At 41.9% G+C, this 23131-nt stretch overlaps 1 protein-coding gene across 1 annotated transcript; it reads right to left on the minus strand.

Annotated features, from left to right (window-relative positions):
- Positions 1 to 1668: 1668 nt before the first annotated feature.
- LOC124777858 (greglin-like) lies at positions 1669 to 17319 on the minus strand. The gene is made up of 3 exons (XM_047253394.1): positions 17196 to 17319; positions 7836 to 8036; positions 1669 to 1984 (listed from the first exon to the last, which is right to left on the minus strand). The coding sequence occupies exons 1-3, from the start codon at positions 17221 to 17223 to the stop codon at positions 1827 to 1829; spliced, it is 387 nt and encodes a 128-aa protein (XP_047109350.1). The 5' UTR covers positions 17224 to 17319; the 3' UTR covers positions 1669 to 1826.
- Positions 17320 to 23131: the final 5812 nt, after the last annotated feature.

Here is a 23131-nt window from a genome sequence, read left to right on the forward strand (position 1 = left end):
AACATTTTAAAAATATTTTAATAATAATCTTTCTTATAAAGATAACTTTTGACAGTCATTCATCTGAATTTAAAGATTTCAGTAAATTCTCCTATTCATGGTCATCCCAACTATTGTAAATAAAATCAGATGTTTTTCATACATGACGAAATCTAGTGGCCAGCATTGCACTGAGCTGTGCCAGAAAGATTTGTTATAGGAGCAGATATATACGCGTTATCCGGCGACTTCACTTAGGTAAGAATATACAGTTTATTCAGAATGACTTTTCAGGGCCATGACGCAGCACTACTGACGTGCAGATTTACCAGTTTAGATTCACAGTCAGTTAATTATTGAAAGGTTATATATGAGTCACATTTTTGGTGGGAGGTTAGTCAAATTTTTATTGCAAGGTTACCGAATTTATCTGTTGGGAGGTTACAAGGTATTTGAAGTAGTCATACTTGTATGAGAGTCGATAACGGACAGGGGTTTGTTAATATAAAAGGAAATATATAGTTGAAAAAGAGTAAGAACTGAGCTCAATCCATTAATAGCAGATAATTATAATCCTGTCTGTACGAAAAGTATCGTTTTTAAGTAAAATTTCGTACTCGATGACACTCACAGACGTACTGACGACGTTTTCTCTCTCTCTCGTTCACGCACATGCAACCATACACACATCCATATTCGTACGTAAGCATGCGTATACGGAAGTCTTCTACGTAAATATTCGGACTGTAATATCCAGCCTACCTTTCGGAAGAAAGTGTGTAAATGTTTGTCGCCTTTTCAGCGCGTTGAAAACGGAGGTCACTGTCATACATTTAAATTTTCGTAGCAAGTCACCAGCGATAATCAAATTTCAAGGATCTAGAATGTTATCTCCCAGGCAGTGATTTAATAAAGAGTTGCAGTTCGAAACATGGAACTTTGTCTGATATTCACTCAACGCACCCAGCACTTGTTCCAGAGAATTAACTTTTGTTGACGTTATACCGAAACTGGAAAGAAATTTAGTAGGTCATAGAAAAACATTGCTTATTGTTACCACAATTAACTGCGCAAGAATCATCAGAAGAGAAGTTGAGTCTGAGTGTTAAACTGCTATAGTTTAGGTGACCTACACAGATGATTGTTACATGGTTATAATTGTCGAAATCACTCGGTAATAATTAATAAGTTTCTTTTGTGTTTGTAAGTATGACAAGTAAAGAAAATATTGATGAGAGGAACGTTGTTCGAATGGAAGCGTGACGTTGCTCGTTTCCCCAAGATGCAATCGTGAGTGATGGAGTATAAAATGTACGTGATGTATACGGGTACTAGAGTATCGGCGTACACTCCCATGCAGTTTATTTAATTTCAAATTTAACAGGAAAGTTTAGTCACTTAATTATCCGTTACATGCTTGATGCTGCGTTTGAGACATCGCGGTTTAGCAGGTCAGCCATCCGATTTCGACGTAGTTTCACACATATGATCCACTGATACTCGAGGATGGTTGTAGTGTCGTTAATAAGCAGCCCACCTTGACGTACAGTCAGTGCTGACATTTCTACAGTTAGAATAATATCTGATATATCCGAAGAATGCCATAATATTGTACTTCTAGCTACAAACACTACTGAGAATTGTATTCAAAGCTTGCACGGCTGTGTTGAAGTAGAGATGTAGCTAACATGGTGTTTCTAAAGCAATTTAATACGCAACAAAGATTAGTTCATTTACATTTGCTATTTACTGGACTCCAGAAGTAAGAGTTCTTCAGTTCTTCTGTAGAGAGTTGAACAAATCAGTCTCATTGCTTCGTTACGGATGAGTTGGTTGGAGCGGCTGCGCTACTCTGACGAGTTGGCTTCGTCGCTGCTTTCCTGTCGCTCCACCAACTTATGTTTCCAGCTGAGGGAGCGGGGCGGGATGACTGGAGGGTACATGGGGCACAGGTCCCACTGCGCGTCCCGCTGGCGGCACACGCTCTTCTCCCGTACGGTCAGCGCTGGAACCAAAGCGGGCCACATGTCAGGCAGCAGTCACCCTCAAAACGACGAGAATTTTCTTAAATATCGGAAGCCCTACAAATTATTATTACAAAAAATGTCATAACAAATTTGATGATTCTAATACTACATATAGACCAAGAAGAAGCAAAGTTACCGAAATCAAAGCATTATAACATCAAGCTAGATATCATTAGGAGGACTCCCCGCCATCCATCTCACCCTTCTCCGTCTTCTTTCCATACAATTCGCATCATACCCTAAAGGACCACAAAGATTTACAAGAGATTGCTGTATGTTGTGGCAGGTGGCAGTTGACGCTAAATAATGGAAAGTGTGAGCTGATCCACATGAGTTCCAAAAGAAATCCGTTGGAATTCTATTACTCGATAAATAGTACAATTCTCAAGGCTGTCAATTCAACTAAGTACCTGGGTGTTAAAATTACGAACAACGTCAGTTGGAAAGACCACATAGATAATATTGTGGGGAAGGCGAGCCAAAGGTTGCGTTTCATTGGCAGGACACTTAGAAGATGCGAAAGTCCACTAAAGAGACAGCTTACACTACATTCGTTCGTCCTCTGTTAGAATACTGCTGCGCGGTGTGGGATCCTTACCAGATGGGATTGACGGAGAACATCCAAAGGGTGCAAGAAAGGACAGCTCGTTTTGTATTATCACTTAATAGGGGAGAGCGTGTGGCAGATATGATACGCGAGTTGGGAAGGAAGTCGTTAAACAAAGACGTGTTTCGTCGCGGCGAGATCTATTTACGAAATTTCAGTTACCTACTTTCTCTTGCGAATGCGAAAATATTTTTTTGAGCCCAACCTACATAGATAAGAATGATCATCAAAACAAAATAAGAGAAATCAGAGGTCGAACAGAAAGGTTTAGGTGTTCGTATTTCCCGCGCGCTGTTCGGAAGTGGAATGGTAGAGAGATAGTATGATTGTGGTCCGATGAACCCTCTACCAAGCACTTAAATGTGAATGAATCATGTAGATGTAGATGTAGATGTAGAACATTCGAGAATACTGCCCATCGCTAAACTGCATGCTGTCTGGTTGTGCCGCGGGGCTAGATACTGCTGGAAAATCATTAAAGCAAAGATATGGGGCGCAAATGGGAAAATACACTGACATAAGCCACATGAAAAAGGGCAGACTTTTATGGCTCGTCAATAGGGAACGTGCATATCAGAAATAGCGAAACCAGTCAGCTGTTAACATGCTATACTCTAAAGCAAAAAGAACGACACACCACAGAGAGATTATCCGACGGACATCGGTAGATGTGATGCACATGTACAGACAAGCAAATGATTGCATTTCTGGAAAAATGGACGATGTATTCTAGAGGAATAGCTTCACAAATTGAGCAAGTCAATAACGGGTTGACCCATCTCTGGCCCTTATGAAAACAGTTATTCGGTTTGGCACTCATTGACAGAACTGTGGGATGTCCTCCAGACGGATATTTTGACAAATTCTGTCCAAATCGTGCCTTAGGTGGTGAAAGTCCCAAGCTAGTTGGAGGGTCCTGCCCATAACGTTCCAAAAGTTGTCAATTGGGGAGAAGTAAGCATAATCAACGTCGATTTCCTCTCAAACCAGCGTCTGTCGCACAGAGGTGACGAACATTAGGTGTATGAGAAGTATGCACAATCAACGCCGATTTTCTCTGAAACCGGGGGCCGTCGCACAAAATGCCGCGAGCCGCGTACTCAGAACAGGTCCCTCTACAACATACCTATACACATTCGAGATTAAGAGGTGCGATATCCTCTTGGGAGTTTGCTGTCAACACAAGGCAACATGCTCGCTGGAGTAGCGGACGGTGCCGGATTTCGAGATTCCGATGAACGCAGAGCTGCTGAGAGTGAAGAGCTGGCTGCTGTGGCGTGTATACGGGCACAGCAGTAAGAAGAAGTTTGTACAGATTGACACTGGCCTTGGGAGCCTATGAACCTACATTTGTGATACTGTGATTTCAGGAGCATGATAGTTGATGCCTAGACCATCACATTCCCTTGACCTGTTCTCGACGGAGCACACCGACAAGTGGCCCGTAATGTGTAGCACCAGTGGCCTGTAATCTGTAGGAATTAAAGATCCGGTGCAACGTATCTCAGAAACCCTACAAAGCAGTTGTCGAATCCATATCATGGTGAATCTCTGCTGCAGTGCCTTCCAAAGATAATGAAACACTCTATGAATGATGCAATCTTGATGCTTCGCCTTACCAGTCTATATTAGTAGATTTAAGTCCATGCTTAAGGGTACAGGAGGCAATAATGGTCGATATGCTTAGTGACAGTATGAAACTTTGGACATTATGAAATTTCACTGGACGGTTGCCCGAGATATATTAATCAGTCTTTGAGAGCTCAACGAAAAGTTGCACGTTGTTAGGACTGTCGAAGTAACTGTTACTGAATGCTACACTACACTCCAAAATAATACAGATACAGGACACTATTTTCCAATACAGTTACCAAGTCTCTGTTACCAGCGGTCGGTACATTCTACATCTACATCTACAACTACATACATACTCCGCAATCCACCATACGGTGCGTGGCGGAGGGTAACTCGTACCCAACTAGTATCTTCTCTCCCTGTTCCACTCCCAAACAGAACTAGGGAAAAATGACTGCCTATATGCCTCTGTACGAGCCCTAATCTCTCTTATCTTTTCTTTGTGGTCTTTCCGCGAAATGTAAGTTGGCGGCAGTAAAATTGTACTGCAGTCAGCCTCAAATGCCGGTTCTCTAAATTTCCTCAGTAGCGATTCACGAAAGGAACGCCTCTTTTCCTCTAGAGACTCCCACCCGAGTTCCTGAAGCATTTCCGTAACACTCGCGTGATGATCAAACCTACCAGTAACAAATCTAGCAGCCCGCCTCTGAATTGCTTCTATGTCCTCCCTCAATGCGACATGATAGGAATCCTAAACGCTAGAGCTGTACTCAAGAATAGGTCGCACCAGCGTTCTATAAGCGGTCTCCTTTACAGATGATCCACATCTTCCCAAAATTCTAACAATGAACCGAAGACGACCATCCGCCTTCCCCACAACTGCCATTACATGCTTGTCCCACTTCATATCGCTCTGAAATGTTACGCCCAAATACGTAATCGACGTGACTGCGTGAAGCGCTACACTACTAATGGAGTATTCAAACATTACAGGATTCTTTTTCCTATTCGTCTGCATTAATTTACATTTATCTATATTTAGAGTTAGCTGCCATTCTTCACACCAATCACAAATCATGTCCAAGTCATCTATCCTCCTACAGTCACTCAACGACCATATCTTCCCGTACACCACAGCATCATCAGCAAACAGCCGCACATTGCTATCCATCCTATCTAAAATAGCATTTATGTAGATAGAATACAACTGCGGACCTACCACACTTCCCTGGGGCACTCCAGATGATACCCTCACCTCCGATGAACACTCACCATCGAGGACAACGTACTGGGTTCTATTACTTAAGAAGTCTTCGAGCCACTCACATACTAGGGAACCAATCCCATATGCTCGTACCTTAGTTAGGAGTCCGCAGTGGGGCACAGAGTCAAACGCTTTCCGGAAGTCAAGGAATATGGCATCCGTCTGATACCCTTCATCCATGGTTCTCTAGATATCATGTGAAAAAAGGGCGAGTTGCGTTTCGCAGGAGCGATGCTTTCTAAAGCCGTGCTGACGCATGGACAGCAACTTCTCTGATTCATGGAAATTCATTATATTCTAACTGGGAATATCTTCGAGAATCCTGCAACAAACCTATGTTCAGGATATTGGTCTGTAATTTTGAGGATCCGTCCTTCTGCTTATATACAGGCGTCACCCGCACTTTTTTCCAGTCGCTCGGAACTTTACGTTGGGCAAGAGATTCGCGATAAATGCAAGCCAAGTAAGGAGCCAATGAAGTAGAGTACTCTCTGTAAAACCGAATTGGGCAATTTATATATTTTCAATCCATACAGCTGCTTCACAATCCCAGGGATGTCTATCACTATGTCCTCCATACTTGAATCTGTACGAAGCGCAAACGGCGGTATGTTTGTACCATCCCCCTGCGTGAAAGATTTTTCAAACGGTAAATTTCAAATTTCAGCTTTCGTTTTGCTGTCTAGCAGCAGATCAATATGTCGACGATAGAAATCGGCTGCTTGGTGAAGGAAACATTCGAAAACCGCTACGTGAACGTCCTCATCGTTGGAAAAGCTGTTCTTTCAGCCCGCCGAAGAAATGAAAATACAAGGTGAACCATCTGTACTTCAGGATAAATTAGCACCACCTACATCTGTGCTGGCTTCGTCAAATTTTTGGCATCCATTCATTACTGAGGGACGCATCATTGGTCTAAATACGCAATAATGTGAAAAATTTCTATATTTTACCCAAAAGAATCGAATGATCCTGCGTACTTGATCTTTGGAGTCTCGTTCAGTTGCTGCGACATTTCAGAAGCACACTCAGATGCATCTGCCATCAGTACACCTTATTTCCTAAAATCCCTATCTATCCCACCTTCGATTTCGATATGCAGCCTTTTCCAAGTGGGGTCTAAGTGCGTTTGAACATTACACAGACTAAAGATAATATGTTGATTATTCGACTTCCTTACAAGTGAAGATACAGTTGACGTATTTAATTCTCCCGTACATAGGCACAAATCGATGTCAGATGTTTGGCAGGTCTGTCGTTTCGTGTTAGGCTAAGGCACTTCATTTGAAAATGGCTATAATCTGAAGCAGATAACTGAATGTATCGATTATCATATTATTCATCACTTGTTTTTGCAGCTCTTGCAGTAGCCGAGTTTGCAGATAAAATTACAAAATATTGTTTTTCGTAACTGGCGAACCTTGTATCCAATAATGATTATCGTATCAGAAACCGACGACGGGCGAGAATGTTCTCATTTCGTGAATTCCATGCGACTGTGGCATGAACTTTCGTTCGTTTAATTTTCTGTACGTCTTAACGTCTGTATATTGTTTTTATAATAACTATAAATCTTGGAAATGCTTATAAAAACCCTAGTCAATAGACTGCTTAAAATTAATTTTCTTACAAGAAGTCCTTTGTAATGAAGGCAAGTAGTACACACAATATCATTTTTAGTATTCCATGTATGAAACTTTTATTTCCCGTGCCAGTCTCGAACACCAGTTGGTTGTTATGTTAGTGCCCGATGCATGCACTTGCATGATTCATAATTTGAGATGGCCTGTACTTCCGATATATGTTTAGGAGCTACTGGAAATTTGTTCATGTCCGTTCCTGCTAGTCAAGTGGACCTTTTATTCGTATAATGTGCATTTTCTGAAGCTGAGGAATAAGAAGGAACACTAAATTGTTTACATTATCTCTCGTGCTTTGCCGTCATGAGTAAGAGGATGTTATTAGAGCCAGAATTTAAAATTTCTAAGAAGACGTCAAGAAATAAAATTATAAACAGCCGACCAGTTGCAATGGATAAACAATTCTTTACCTAGGTTTCGACAAATATAAATTTGTCTTCTTCAGAAGGTGGCAATTTTACATTAGTAAGAACTAATGTACCATCGCCATTTTTACAAATGTCGGCATAGATCCATTTGTCAAAAATGAAATACAGCCCTAGAATTAGGGTCTGTCACGTAAATACAAATTAGTACATGAAACTTGCAGAGCTCACAACCGACTCCATTGCAACTGGTCGGCTGTTTATAATTTTATTACGTGGAACCGTTGCTGTCGTGCAGCTATGTTTAAAATATTGAAGACGTCAAGACTTTGATTTGCTGATGGTATTGCTGGTGTTATAACGTTCCGAGACACTCACGCTTTCCCATACGGCACTCGCACATGCGCTTGAAGCAGGAGTTGGTGAACCAGATGGTGTCACGCGGCCAGCCGCTCTCCGCGCAGACGGGCCGCTGGACAGAGGGGCAGGTGTCTGGACACGGCTCCTCCGTGGGCTCCGCGCTGGCAGCGCCCCACTCCTCGCTGCGGTCTGCACTGGAGGCGGACAGCAGTCCCAGGGCTGCGGGAAACACCGGAAGGCATCAGGCTGACAACTGGTCAGTGACGTACGTACCATGACAAATTTAAGTGCTGTGGTAAGGTACATGTTTGAAGTTACGCTTCACATAAGGTAAAAACCTCGTTGGCAACGCATAGAAAATTTATGACAATCTGAAATTCCCTTTATGCTAAACCAGTGGTTTACAACCATTCATAGGTGATTACTCCTGAGTGCATTCAGACATTAGCTAGTATCCCCGGTTACCAACCCCCCCCCCCCCCCTCGCACTCTCCCACTCACCGTCTGTAGACCTCTCCTCCCCATTCTGTTGCCCCCCTGCCGTCTGTTGTCCCCCATGCCGTCCACTACATTATATCCAAGTTTAGCACTTAAGTGAACTGCAGAATGAAAGACTTATTGTACAGTCTTCTTTTTAAAATAATGAAATATGAATGGCATTTAGAGTTTGTGTGTGTGTGTGTGTGTGTGTGTGTGTGTGTGTGTTTGTGTTTGTTTGTGTGTCTCTGTGTGTGTGTTTGTGTGTTGTGCATTGAAAGTGCTACCTGCAGTTCTTTGTCAGATAAGAAAGTTAGTCATCCACAGTGAGGGTAGACGCTTGTTACAAAACATCCTTTATTTCTCCTCTCTATTGCAGCACTTGCTTGACCTGCGCAATACAATCCCATTTAAAATCAAAGGAGGTCAGATATGTGCAGTGTACTGACTGTTCGTAAATCATTTGACGGCTGCACTCCTTACTTTTGAACGAGCAGAAATTGGACGAGTTCAGGACATTAATGCTTTGCATCTGAGCACTCTAAGAATAATAATAATACCTTGTACAGCACTAGAGTAGCTCATACGTACTTACCGTTTGTGTTGTGCTGCTCATTTATTCATCTATCTGTTTCAAAGCGAGTAATGAAGCAATTTCTGGACTACTGAAGGTACTACCTGCAACTTTTAGAAGACCTTTTCTTGAGATATTTAGCTTTTGTTACATATATGTCTCACATATATCATCAGCGCTGAATTGGACGGAGCACAATATACGTGTGTAACGGGTTGACTATTTGAGTGAACTGTAACCTCCATTACATTAATGCCAGTAACTGACAAAAAGTAATTATTCATAACTTATAGTATCCATATTAGAGCCTTAAAAATGTGATGACAGTAATGACCTTTTGAAAATAATTGACTGAAACATAATCGAATCGTTAAGTTTTTAACCCTCAGAAAATTTCATTTTAACCCTTAGGGTTTAATTACCACCGGGCTGGGAACCACTAAGCTAAACTCCTACACATCGAAAAATCACCACCTTCTTAACAATTTCTCTTTCCATTTGAAAGAATGGAGGAAGAAAGGGTCACTTTCTAACTAACAATCTCCCTGGTTCATAGGAAAAATGACTGAAATAGAAATATCACTAGCCGCTGCCTACTACCGGAAAAACCGAAAACTTGGTGACTTCAATCCTGGAAGATAGAAATATACTTTTTTTATGTCTTTCCAGCGTGCCCTGACAGAGGTTCAGGCGTATCCCATGTTTCTATTTCTCCTTACTTACCACGTGTCGAATAGGCCCAGTCACATCAATACCGAACAATGTTAATACACTCAAGGAAGATTACATCCTACAATTATAAGTCGTCGACCAAAAGTAAAGTGCATGCCATTCGTAAATTTCCGTAGGATTGTTCTCGCCATGTTGTGTGAGGAACTAATACCCAGCCCAAAAAAAAATTTCTAAAACGCAGTCTGTTTCGTAGTATTGTAAAGAAGTAGTCTCTCCCTCTCTCTCTCTCTCTCTCTCTACCAAAATCCCATGCATCTGAAAAATAAGCCTTTCAAACACCGGGCAGTGGGTAGTGATGCATAAGAAGGTGATTAAGAATTGAACAAGTGTTAGCGCTCTCATTATAGTCTTTCGCTGTGTTAAAGACATTTCCTCTATTGCAGTCGTTAGTTGTAAGTTCAAAGGAACCAGTAAACCATCACGATCAAAATATAATGAATAGGTCGAAATTAACTTCTCATGTTCGGAGTTCAGTCACGCAGAGTTTTTTAAAAGATCTCACTTCCATTGTAGAAATAATTTGTTTCACTGTTGCATTTTTGGACGTTGGACCATTATGAAGCAGCACTACAAAAGGTTTCGTTTCAGCACATGTCGGACTTTTAAATCATCGGATATGTACACTGCCGGTCGGGGTGGCCAAGTGGTTCTAGGTGCTACAGTCTGGAACCGCGCGACCGCTATGGCCGCAGGTTCGAATCCTGCCTCGCTCATGGGTTTGTGTGATGTCCTTAGGTTAGTTAGGTTTAAGTAGTTCTAAGTTCTAGGGGACTGATGACCTCAGAAGTTAAGTCACATAGTGCTCAAAGCCATTTGAACCATTTTTTTTTTTGCGTGTACACGTGTCATCATCAGACTTCTGACTATTACAAGTATCCTATACATGTCGGAGGATTTCAAAGCCTGACATGTGCTGAAGCTCAATGTTTGGCTGTACGACTTAATGATGTCCCAAAGGTCGAAATTGCGATCGTGAACTAAATTATTTCTGCAGTCGACGGAGCAAGTGTTTTAATTTTTTTACAGAATATTCCTTGAAGACTGCTGTATTAACTGTAAATTTACTACAGATGAGTGACATAAAAAATCTGTGCTGTCTGGGGTTATGAATCCGGATTTACCATACATCGCGAACCTCTTTAACCACTTTAGCTATCCGTTCACGCAGTAAGTTCACTATACTGCACAACTAACAGTGACTGGGTTTTATGTATAGATGTATCACCTAATACTGTCACCGCAAATAATCCGGAAACTGAAGGTGCTATTGATGTGCGGTTTTCACAGACTGGATTGGCAGTCAGAGGCTCGTATTGTTAGCTAGCTAACATATTGTAATAGTACTCAGCGTATTTTTTGTGTGAGCATGCACTTTTTAAATGGAACAATCCATATTGACATTAACAAAGTAGAAGAAGCGTAAATTACAATGTCAGTGCTGTTTGTTGCAGAATTCTCATGCGAGTCGCTTACGAGATACCGTATTTAGGAACTTTCCCGCATTAACATTAGTACTATACCTGTGGTAGCACACACTAAAGCCCTAATTTCCCGTATCTTATCTTCGTGTTCCTTACGCGCAATGTATGTTGGCGGCGGTAGAAACGTTCGACAATCAGCTTCAGATGTCGGTTCTCTAAATTTTCTGAATAGTGTTTCTCAAAAACGAAGTCACCTTCCCTCCAGGGTTGCCCTTTTAAATTCCCTAAGCATCTCCGTAATACTTACATGTTGTTCTAACACACAAATAACAAATCTAGCATCACGTCTGAGTTACTTCGATGTCTTCCTTCAACCCGACATTATACGGATTCTTAACACTCGACAGTACTCAAGAATAGGTCGCACGAGAATCCTACAAGCGATCTGCCTCACACGAGAACCACGCTTCCCTAAAATTCTCCCAATAAACCGAGGTCGACCATTCGCCTTCCCTATTACGATTCTCACATGCTCGTTCCACATCATCTCGCTCTTCAGCGTTAGACCCAGATATTTAAACGATTTTACTGTGTCAGGCAGGACACTTGTAGTACTGTATCCGAACATTACAGGTTTAATCTTCCTACCCATCCGCATTAACTTACATTTTTCCACATTTAGGGGCTACCTGTCATTGATCATACCAACTGAAAATTTTGGCCGCTTATACCTGTATCTTCAAGCTGTCAGTCGAACTCCACACCTTACCGTACAACACAGCATCGTCATCAAAAAACCGCAGATTGTTGACCACCCTGTCCGCCAAATTATGTATGTACATAGAAAACAGCGGTCCTATCACACTTCCCTGGGACACTCGATGTTCCTGATAAGCACTCGCCGTCGAGGATAACATACTGGAGTCTATAATCTGCACCTTCAGTGTTCCATCTATGAAAAAAAATTGTTCTAATGGCTCTGAGCACTATGGAACTTAACTACTGCGGTCATCAGTCACCTAGAATTTAGAACTACGTAAACCTAACTAACCTAAGGACATCACACACATCCATGCCCGAGGCAGGATTCCAACCTGCGACCGTAGTGGTGGCACGGTTCCAGACTGCAGGGCCTAGAACCGCTCGGCCACTCTGGCCGGCGTTCCACCTATGAAAAATGGACCTACAAGCTGAACGTTTACACTCCATGGGCTGTGCCGTATCACCTGACGAAGCCAACGAGGCCTCTCAACAGACTAATAGTGCATGTTTCGGCGGTTTACCTTGCCATGATCGACTAAGCAATATACGTGGTACATCTGGAGTATCCTGTCTTAAGGCCCATATACAGAAGTTAATACGACTCTTACAATCGCTTCCACGCATCTCTTGATGGGGAGAGATGTGACAGGGATGGAAGGAATGACGACGGAGAACGCGTAGAACACTCCTTTGACTCATGCCGCCGCCTTCTCATCGATTGCGCGGGATATAACGTTTGGAGGACTGTAACAGCAGAAAGAACATTAATTTCCCTCTCTTTTGTCGTCACTTGTTTCCTTCTGTTACGTTATCTAGGTGTTACATTTTTGCTTTGGTAAATTTCATCGTCCACTCACGACCTATTGCTTCGGCCTTAGACTGTAACATACTGACTGACGAGCATGCCGCAATACACTCAAGGGGCACACAAGCACACCAAGCAAACATAACAATATTGAGTCTAGCAACTACGCAGGCTGAATGGTACAAGCAATTGTTGGATTGTAGACTTTCCAAAATACGGTATCTCGTTAACGACTCGTCCTAAAATCCTGCAACAAGCACCACTAACACACTACTTTACCTGAATTCTACGACAATAAAAGCTATCATATCCACCGTTGACTGTACAAATAATGGATTTCACTATTGCAATTTCGGCCTTTGAGCAATCGTCAAGTAGTACTGCAAAGCATTTTGCTTCAGCACATGTCAGACCTTAAAATCCTCAGACATATATCGTCCACGTCTCATCGTCAGAAGCATGATGATGACATGTATACATCTCAAAGGTTTTTAAGGGCTGACATCTGCTGAAGCAAAATATTTTGCAGTACGGTCTGACAATGTCATAAAAGCCGAAACGGCAATAGTGAAAAAAATTATCTTTTCAGTCAACTGCGGATATGATGTCTTTCATGAAATTCTACTTGGCTTTGAAATCGTACCACGAGAAGTTGCTATACATACCGGGTGCAAACGGTGTAAGGTGCCAAAATTTTACAGACGGTACATGTTGGTGTGCCTGACAGAAAGGTAACGAAATATCGTTGTATCATGTTCTTTATTTTGTATTCCTAAAAGACAGATATTTGTAGGATTGAGAGTAGACCCATTTCTGATTTAATTTTCAACTGATGGTACAGGAGCTTGCTTATATGTTACCCACATTGACACGGCTGTAGGTGAAAGGTAACGGACGTACCAGAGTATTGGAAGCATTGGACGTGTATAAGGACGCGGAGGCGGCGATCACGTGCAACCGAAACAAGCACTGTAAACAGTCACTGCGTTGTCACGAGCTTGTAGTTAGTTTTCCGTGAACAATGAACAAAGTACAACCAAATGTTTACTCTTTTACAACATTGCCACGACGAAGATCGTGGTAGTAAAGAAAAGCTATCATCAAATATAATGTGTTTCCCTTAGTACAAACTCAACGAATTACCATGTAATTCGCTGTGAATTGCTTCTTCCTTTCAGCACAATACCACGCAAATTTTCCATTTGTACAACAGACCCGTAACGAAAATGAAACCTACATTACCTGTTCCCTCTTACGCCAATGCTACATAAATGTTCAAAATTCCCACCATTCGATTCTACACGTGCTTCGTTAAGGCGTACCTAGTTTCGTCACACTTGCTCACTCATGCACATTTGCCTTTGTGATGCTGGTGTTACAGAAAATCTTCTGCTTAGGTTCGTCTAAATTATTTACTTACTAAGCATAAGTAAGTTCCTTCATACAGCACGAAATGTAACAATCCAGTGAATTTAAATCATGACTGTTTGCTGCCCATTGACTTCGACCAGACCGTCCTCTCCATCGTCCTGAAAATTGCCTATTCAAAAATCTTTGTATTCTGTTACCAACGTGAGATGGCGCAACACCGTGGAGGAACCACGTGTTACGACGTACGGCTAACAAATCTCTTCTAATAAAGTTGGTAGCAGGGTTTCCTCTAGAATGGTTCGAGAACTGTTCAGTCAATCGTATTGGTAAAACATAAAGCCCAGTAACGTAATCATCTATTATACCCACCCATACTTCAACGCAGAAGCGGCGCTGAAAGTGTGTTGTTACTTCTTCGCGTGGATTGTGTACAACCCACGTTTGCATGTTATGGAAAGTAATTATTCAGTGACAAGTGAAATACGCTTCATCTGTGATGAGTATTTTGTTTACAAAACCATGCCGCACCCTTTGTAACAAACAGTACTCTGAGAATTCTCGTCGTGATGAGAAATCTTGCTCTTTCAACACTTGTAAATGTTGAATTTGGTAAGGCCACAGACGCTCCTCTTTTTTAAATTGCTATGACAGACAGTGTGCGGTGCACTCACTTGGCGGGCGACGCTGCTTGAAAAGCGTGAAGAAATCGGAAAAGGAATCATTCACCGTTTGGTGAAATGAAAAGCAACGGTGGCAAAACGACGAGTGTAACAGAAAATCCACAGCTAAATAGAGAGGAAAGAGCGGATAGATGGGAAGAGTACACTTAAGGGCCCTATGAGAAGGAAGATGAAACAGGAGCAATTTCTGAATTAGATTTGAAAGAGCTTTGTGAAACTTATGATCAAACAAGGCAGAAGGGATAGGTGACAATCCGTCAGAATTTTTATAATCATGGCGAGAAGTAGCATAAAAACAACTCTTCACGCTGGTGTGTAGATACGCCATCCGACTTCCAGAAACACATCACTCACACAATTTCAAAGTTTGCAAGAGTCGACGTGGGCGAGAATTACGCACAATCAGCTTAACAGCTCATGCATTGAAGTTGTTGAAAAGAATAATATGCCGTAGAATGGAAAAGAAAATTGGGGATGCGTTAGATGACGATCCGTTAGGAATTATATAAATTAAAGAAGCCAGAGAGTCAATTCTGACATTGCGGTTGGTAATGGAAGGAAGACTAAAGAAAAATCAAGTACTTTCATAGGATTTCTCGAACTGGCAAAAGCGTTCGATAGTATGGGGTGGTGCTAAATGTTCTAAATTCTGAGGATGAGGGTATGCGATACTGAGAGACGGATAGTGTGCAACATGTAGAAGAGCCAAGATGAAATAATAAGGTTGGAAGATGAAGAAAGAAGGACTCCAGTTAAAAAGGGTGTAATACGGGAGTGTAGTCTTTCCCCCCTGCTGTTCAATCTGTACATCGAAGAAACAATTATGGAAATAAAAGAAAGATTCAGGAATGGAATTAAAATTTAAGGTGAAAGTATAACAATGATACGATTCGCAAATGACACTGCTATTCTCAATGGAAGTCAAGAAGAATTACATCCTCTGCTGAATGGAAAGAGAAGTCCAATGAGCACAGAGTATGGATTGAGAGTAAACCGAAGATAGACGAAACTAATGGAAAGTAGGAGAAATGAGAACAGTTAGAAACATGAGAGCGAGATGAAAATGAAGTTAATAAATTCTGTTACCTATGCAGAAAAATAACCACCGACAGAGGAGCAAGGAGGATATCAAAAGGACTCTAATATAGACAAAAAAGGCATTCCTGGCCAACAGAAGTCGACTAGTATCAACTTAGTGATTAATTTTAGAAAAAAGTTCGGAGAATGTACGTCTGGAGCTCTGCGTGGTATGGCAGTGAAACATGAACTGTGGGAAAATCGCAATGGAAAAGAACTGAAGCATTTGAGATGTGGTGTTACAGACGAATGTTGTAAATTAGGTGGGTGGACGAGGTTGTGCACAGGATCAGAAAGGAAAGGAATACGTGAAATACATTCACACGAAGAAGGAACAAGATGATAGGACACCTGTTAAGACATCAGGGGATTTTCCATGGTCTTGATGGAGCTGTAGAGGGCAAAAGCTGTAGAGGAAGACAGAGACTAGAATACATCCAGCCGATAACTGATGACAGAGGTTGAAAGTGATACTCTAAGATGAAGAGTTTTACACAGAAGATGAATTCGTGGTGGGGAGCATCAAACCACACAGATGTCTGACGACTGAGAAAAAAGTACTGTTGTCGACGCCAAGCGAAAAATCTAATAAAAGGGAACTGTCACTACTGTTTCAAGCATGCAACAACGGTGATGAAAGATATTTGGGCAAACACAGCCATGTATGTGTATTTTACTAGAGGGCATGCTCTGTTAAACATAAATTTGAGATCAAGCTTATCTGAAACGCATGACAGTACAATGCTTTCTCTTTCGATAAACTGAAGGATTTGTTTGTTTTACGTAGTACTGCATTGATTACTGTCAAGCACAATGTGAAATCTTTGATGACTAAACGATAATGCGAAAATTTTCTTGTTATATACATAATCTGCTTCCAAGCAGGTAGAATTTTAGAAATTAATGTGCAGTTCTATACAGAAATAATTGTTTATTTGCCCACGTGATAATTGCCTTTATTTTAAATAATAGATTTATGAACACTTGTTGCACGCCTCACGAATAATCCGTTTTTGTAGATAAGAGACATTTGTTTCACCCTTGACAGGGAATTATTGACAGTATTTACCTGTGTGTTGTGTGTTGTGTGTGTGTTTGAGACAGAGACCGAGAGAGGGGCGTTCGGATGATTTAGGACGTAGTGATTGCAGTAAAACACCCTTCTCAACATGTGGTTTGATTCTCTACTCAGCTGTCTTCTTGTTAGCAAAGGGTCTGCGCATATCATTTTAGGTGGATACAAGCTTCTGCAGACTAACGAAGATCGCGTTGTGTTTAACGCTGACGGAGTCATTACAGTACTAAAAATTATTTACAGTTTTATTAGCTGAGTACTATGTACCGAACGAGAACAGAGAATTTTACCGGATGACAAGACCATGCATTTTCTTATTGGAGAAGCTTGCCCGATTTAAGACATACAGGTACTGAAGAAAACTTGCTACCTGGTAGATTACGTGCAGCGTCCACCCTACTTACCTGCGACACAAAACAGTGCTAGCCTCATATTGTCCAGCTGTCGGCAGCGTGCTCGGTATCAGGCAGAGGTCGCTCCTTTTATGCAACAGCTGCTGTCCTCTCCGTAAGCTGTTTCTCACGAGGCAGATAACCTCTCATTTGCAGCAGACGTCGCTTGACGTGAACGGACGGTGTTTCCGCTGCCTTATCAGGTCAAAGAGCCGAATTTGTGATATAATGGCATACATTTATCCGTCAGACTGCACATCTGAAGGTTCCAACTACTCGCACTATAATACACATCACAGCTTCTCGTAATTCAATAAGCGATATAATGAAACGAATGAAGAAGTCGACATTTCTTGTCAGTGTGACAACACCACACTTCACATTTTCTCCTAATTCTAAACAGAAATAATGAAACGAAGTAACAAGTAGACATGCATTGTTCAAAAATAGATAGGTATTAGAGCTAACGTGCATCAGGAGAGGTCTATAGAAATGCTCTACTAGGGGGAAGGACAAGTTTGTAGTAGATCTACAATTTATTCAGAAATATTTTGCTTTACTTTTTGTTGCCGTTGAAGCATTGTCAACGATGTGACGATGTGACATAACTAAGGCGAGGAACGTACTCATGAATGACGACCTAGGGAAAACAAGTTTCAATAGTCAGTGTCACATAAACCAGTCTTTACTGTCGACAACCAGCTTCGAAAATTGTAACTGTCATCTTCTATTCGAAAAACTGTTGCTATAAAACGAGTTCCGCTGTGAGTAGGTACCTCTCATTCCATGTGGTGGATAAAATATAGTACCTTATACCTAGGTTTGTCGACAGTAAAATCCATTTCATTTAAAAAGCACCTAGTACACATGGAAATGTTCGCATACGTAGCACCCAGACAGGTTTGTTAATTTTTAAAACACGCAATATGCAATGAAATGGAATTTATATGATCTTGGTTAGTGAAAGTTTCTTCCCAAGTAAAACATGGATCGCTCTTTCCAAATTCTTTGTATGAGAAAATTCTGTCTGAATGACAAACACAACGGTACATAAATGAAGTTAATGCAGTATGTACTTAATAGGAGCTGATGAGGAACCAGAAATTTGTACAATTGTGAAGAGTAAGCGTTATCGCAATACCTACCTTACATAACATTATCTGCCAACAGTTTGTGGCGTAAGGCTATAAGTGAACAAATGCTGGTCCACCGCTGCTGAGTCCGACAATCATAAATATAGCTTCGGTACAGTCATTATTTAATGTTATTTAAATAAGTGATTGGCGGAATTTTAAAGTACTATGGTAAATGGCTGCTGAATATGCTAAAAGGTGTCGCACTGCAGTAAATCGTATGCTACAAATAAACATCCATGAAGTTACGGACGAGCTACGTCGTAATTACTCAAATGTTTATGGAATGAAACTGATATTTCGTGACGTAGACTAATAAGTGGCATATTGAACGACAAATCTGCTTTTCAAACGTAGAGCAAAATTGATGTGTTATTCACAGTTTCAGAATCAAAGAACAGATCACATAATCCGGAAAGAGGAAATTAAAAATAAATTTCGTATTAACTTTAGTTAAATTCATACATATAGCTTTGCAAAGTAATATGTAACGAGCCTTGCGCATTGAAGTATTCCAATACTTCAGTTCAGAATTACACATTCAGGTAGGAATCTTCGTCTTAGTGCATTAACTCCAGCAGCGCTTACATTAGAAAACACGCTCACGAAAGAGTATCATTTGCTTTAACTAGTATCGCAATATGCGTTTGCAACGTTTCACTGGAAGAGACCCTGCTGCTGAATAACAGTGGGAGGAGTGCAATTTACCTTCAGTTGTAGTGCCTGCCTAAAGATCTGTTGATTGCTTCTGCATTTTAACCATACGTGTTCTTGTTAACACAGGTGTGCAGGTAGCTTAACGCATTTAGAAGAGTTGTATGGGGCAGCAAAGGGTTGGTACCGTCTTACCGCATTAATTTATTTGGCTTCTATTTACAAAACTAATTTATTTTTAAGTCAACCAACTTTTATTCCATCAGGAACCGTTGTGCACAGCGACCGTATACTATAAGTAAGGAGAGGCATCCAGTACTTAGTTGCACACCCATTAGCATTTATTATTCTTGCAAATCTAGATTTCGGCTATCAAGTCATCTTCGGTGCATTTTCGTTATATTTCAACAGACTAGCAGCAGTTCATGTCACCATACGTTCTTCGGAGTTTTTAGGGAGTCAGACACAGTGGCCATCCGCCTATACATTTCCATGACAATATGGTGTCATGAACTGCTGCGAGTGTGTTGAAATATAACGAAAATGCACTGAATATGTCTATATAGCCGAAATCTAGAATTGGAAAAATAATAAAATCAAACGAGACTGCTACTGACTGCTGTGTGCCTCTCCTTATTTTTAAGTTTCTTTTTCCAGCTAATGTGTTGATATCTGGTTCAAATGGCTCTGAGCACTATGCGACTTAACTTCTGAGGTCATCAGTCGCCTAGAACTTAGAACTAATTAAACCTAACTACCCTAAGGACATCACACACATCCATGCCCGAGGCAGGATTCGAACCTGCGACCGTAGCGGTCACGCGGTTCCAGACTGAAGCGCCTTTAACCGCACGGCCACACCGGCCGGCAGCGTTGATATCTCTTGCTTTACATTATGCCTGTTTCCACAGCAAGGAAGACCGCCTCCTTACCTAACCGGTCAACGCGTTTCAGTACCATGTGAAGGATCTTGACTTCGTTATCGGTGCTTAAAGTACTGGGTGGCTGTAATTGAAGTGCACCTACTGACGGATCTCCGGTGTTGGCTGCTATAGTTTATGGCAGCGAAACTTGGTAGATATGCTAGTACGTTAATGGAGATACGATTTACTCTACCAGGTGCAAATCTGGCGCTGTAAACCCTGTGTATAGCCGTAGAACATCCACGCTGTCAAGCCATAGCGTGGGCGAATAGTATGGCTATCGAGGAGACAGACCGTGCACCGCTAGCGCAACTGCGTTGTGTCAACGGCAGAAATTACAGTGCTGAACTGAGAGAGAATATTGCCGCTGGCATGTCAGAGGAGAGGCTCGATGTCATTAAATGGTTTAAAAGAGATAATAATGAAATTCTAAAACGCGGGTGACATTGGTGTGGTACCTGGAAGTGGAAAGCACCCTATCCCGGTGGAGGTTATGGACGATGTAGCTCTTGGTATAAATGACAACGTGGCACGTGCCCTGGGTAGCGCTAGGACTGTTGCAGCGTCGTGAGTATTCTTCGTCCCATGGGCAACAGTACAGAAATTTTTGCAGTCTATTTTACACTGGTACCCGTATAAGATCCAAATGGTGCAGCAACTGAAACTTCGCAATCTAGAGTAACATTCTTAACTTGCTCTTTGGTTTCTGGCACGGATCGAAGGTGATGACATGTGGCAGACAGTGCTCTGTAGAGTGACGTGGAAGATTTTACACTACAGGATGTGCAGTGAATACAAATTGATCTGCCGAGTGCCTGTCATGTGTACCGTGACGTCTGAATGTTATTGGAACCACTTGTACAGCACGAGATTCCTGCTTTGGAAGAGTGAATCCATGTGGAAACCACTTCCTTCACGCAAATTTGACAACACCTCATTTCGTTCCCTCCTATGAAAAATCTTCTTAATGCAGTCTTCCACATATTCGTAATCAAGCTCCCGAATTTACGGTCCACCAGGAAAGTTCTCACACTCAGATAATTCTTGGGACTGAGACGTGGCTGAAACCCGCGATGGAAACCACTGAGATATTTGGGGAGTAATTAACTTATATCGGAAAGACAGATTATAGGCCATAGGAGGGAACGTGCTCATTGCAGTTGACAAAAATATTGTCTATTGAGGTCGAGGTTAAATGTGTCAGCCGAAGTATGTGGCCGAGCGGTTGTAGGCGCTTCAGTCCAGAACTGAGCGACCGCTACGGTCGCAGGTTCGAATCCTGCCTCGGGCATGGATGTGTGTGATGTCCTTAGGTTAGTTAGGTTTAAGTAGTTCTAAGTTCTAGGGGACTGATGACCTCAGATGTTAAGTCCCATAGTGCTCAGAGCCATTGAATGAGACATTGCAGGTATCTGGTCGCGTATAACAGGCGTAGGTGAAACCAAGTCAATTGTTAGATGCTCTTACCGGTCACTCGATTCCGTTGTGACAGTTTTACAGTCATGTAAAGAGAGTCTACTGCCAGTAGCGCGTAAATACCAGGGTCGTACGAAATAACTTGAAGGCGATTTTAGCCAACCGATTGATTTGGATTCGTTGCGGGGGGTACAGACAGTCTAATGAAATACTTTCGAAGACGTTCTCTGAAAACTGTCTTGAGCAGCTACCTCGGCAGCCCACACACAATGTGAAAATCTTAGATCTTGCAGCTAAAAATAGGCCTGACCTTATCGACAATGACAGTAGGGAAAAGGGGATGAGTAGGGATAACAAACGTGTAACGTTCGGGCACAGTACTACAAGCGAAATGCTTGACACATTCAAGTCATTTAAATATCTGGACCTAGCGTTGCAGCGCGGCATAAAATAGAACAAGCACATGAGAGCTCTGGTAAGGAAAGCGAATGGTGGACTTCGGTTTATTGGAAGAGTTGTAGGTAAAAGCGGTTCACCTCTAAACGAGATCACATATAGGCCGCTGGTGTGATCTATTCTTGTTTACTGCTCGAGTGTTTAGGATCCGCACCAGTTCGGATTGAAATAAGGCATCGAAGCATTTCAGTGGCGGGCCGCTAGACTTGTATGAACAACACGTAAGTGCTACATAGATGCTTCAGAAAATTAAGTGGGAATTCCTGGAGGGAAGATTACGTTCTTTCCGAGAAACACTAGTAAGAAAAATCAATCACTGGCATCTGAATCTGACTGACAAAGGAATCTACTGCCTCCCACATGCATTACGCTTAAGAAATTAGTGCTCATACGGAGGCATATAGACAGTCACTTTAGACAGTCATTTTTCCCTCACTCTAGTTCGACCGAAACAGGAAAGGAAATGAGTACTCCGCCACGCACCCTGCGGTGGTTTGTGCGGTATCGATGTAGATGTAGGTGTTATGTCCAGAGGTTTTCCAGGCAGATGGCCTGCAAGTTCACCTGATCTGAATCCATACGACGTTTGGCCACCTGATGTGAAGGCCAGTATACGGTAACACGTTGGTCAGATTACGCCAGAACTGCTGTGTGCAACTGTTGATCACGTCGTTTTACGAATGCAGCATCTCGTCGACGTCTCCGGAGCCCCTAAAGCGAACGTGCCATTTAATAATAAAATCAACATTATGACATATTCGTGACCTTTTCAACTGTTCGACCTTTGCTGTCGGCATTCCGTGGCTAACCCATTACTTATGGAAACATTTCGATGCGTATTTTTGGCAATCACAGCAACCGATTTGCATCTAGTGCCCAAAATCGGAACTAATTGTTCTACAGCACAAATAGGTGTCGCATTAACAAACTACAGTATCTACCAAGTTCCGATGCCGTACGATAAGTAGAGCCACTCTGCAACTATATGAGTAACAGTAACTTTTAGTTATAACAGCCCCATGTTTTACATTGTTGGAGGGAGGTAGGGGTTAGGTGTGGGGTTCTGGAACGTCATTAACCAAGCCTCGTGAATTCAACTGAGGAGCTGCTTCATTGACAAGTAACAGCTGCAAGATCTGGCAAGCCCATATGGCGAAAAACTGTTGTGAAGACCATAAGCAGGTTCACACCTCAGCCGAACGTCACCACTGTCAGAAGATGACTCTGCGACCTGTCTGCACTAAATATCCCTTCAGGGCCGGAAAGCGCAGCTCAACAAAAGCTAGGAAATTGTCTCAGTGGACGGTGACACCAAATTTACGATAAATTACTGGGATAGTACTCCGTTGTTGTTGTTGTGGTCTTC

The sequence above is a fragment of the Schistocerca piceifrons genome, chromosome 2 (genome assembly GCF_021461385.2).
Source record: "Schistocerca piceifrons isolate TAMUIC-IGC-003096 chromosome 2, iqSchPice1.1, whole genome shotgun sequence".
In the NCBI taxonomy this organism is placed as follows: Eukaryota; Metazoa; Arthropoda; class Insecta; order Orthoptera; family Acrididae; genus Schistocerca; species Schistocerca piceifrons.

Excerpts from the sequence above, each read along its gene's own strand:
- LOC124777858 (XM_047253394.1), bottom strand. The coding sequence starts at position 17,223 with ATGAGGCTAGCACTGTTTTGTGTCGCAG. Across the intron at positions 8,037-17,195 it reads AGCACTGTTTTGTGTCGCAG|CCCTGGGACTGCTGTCCGCC; the intron begins GTAAGTAGGGTG and ends TGTTTCCCGCAG. Across the intron at positions 1,985-7,835 it reads CGAGTGCCGTATGGGAAAGC|CGCTGACCGTACGGGAGAAG; the intron begins GTGAGTGTCTCG and ends CTTTGGTTCCAG.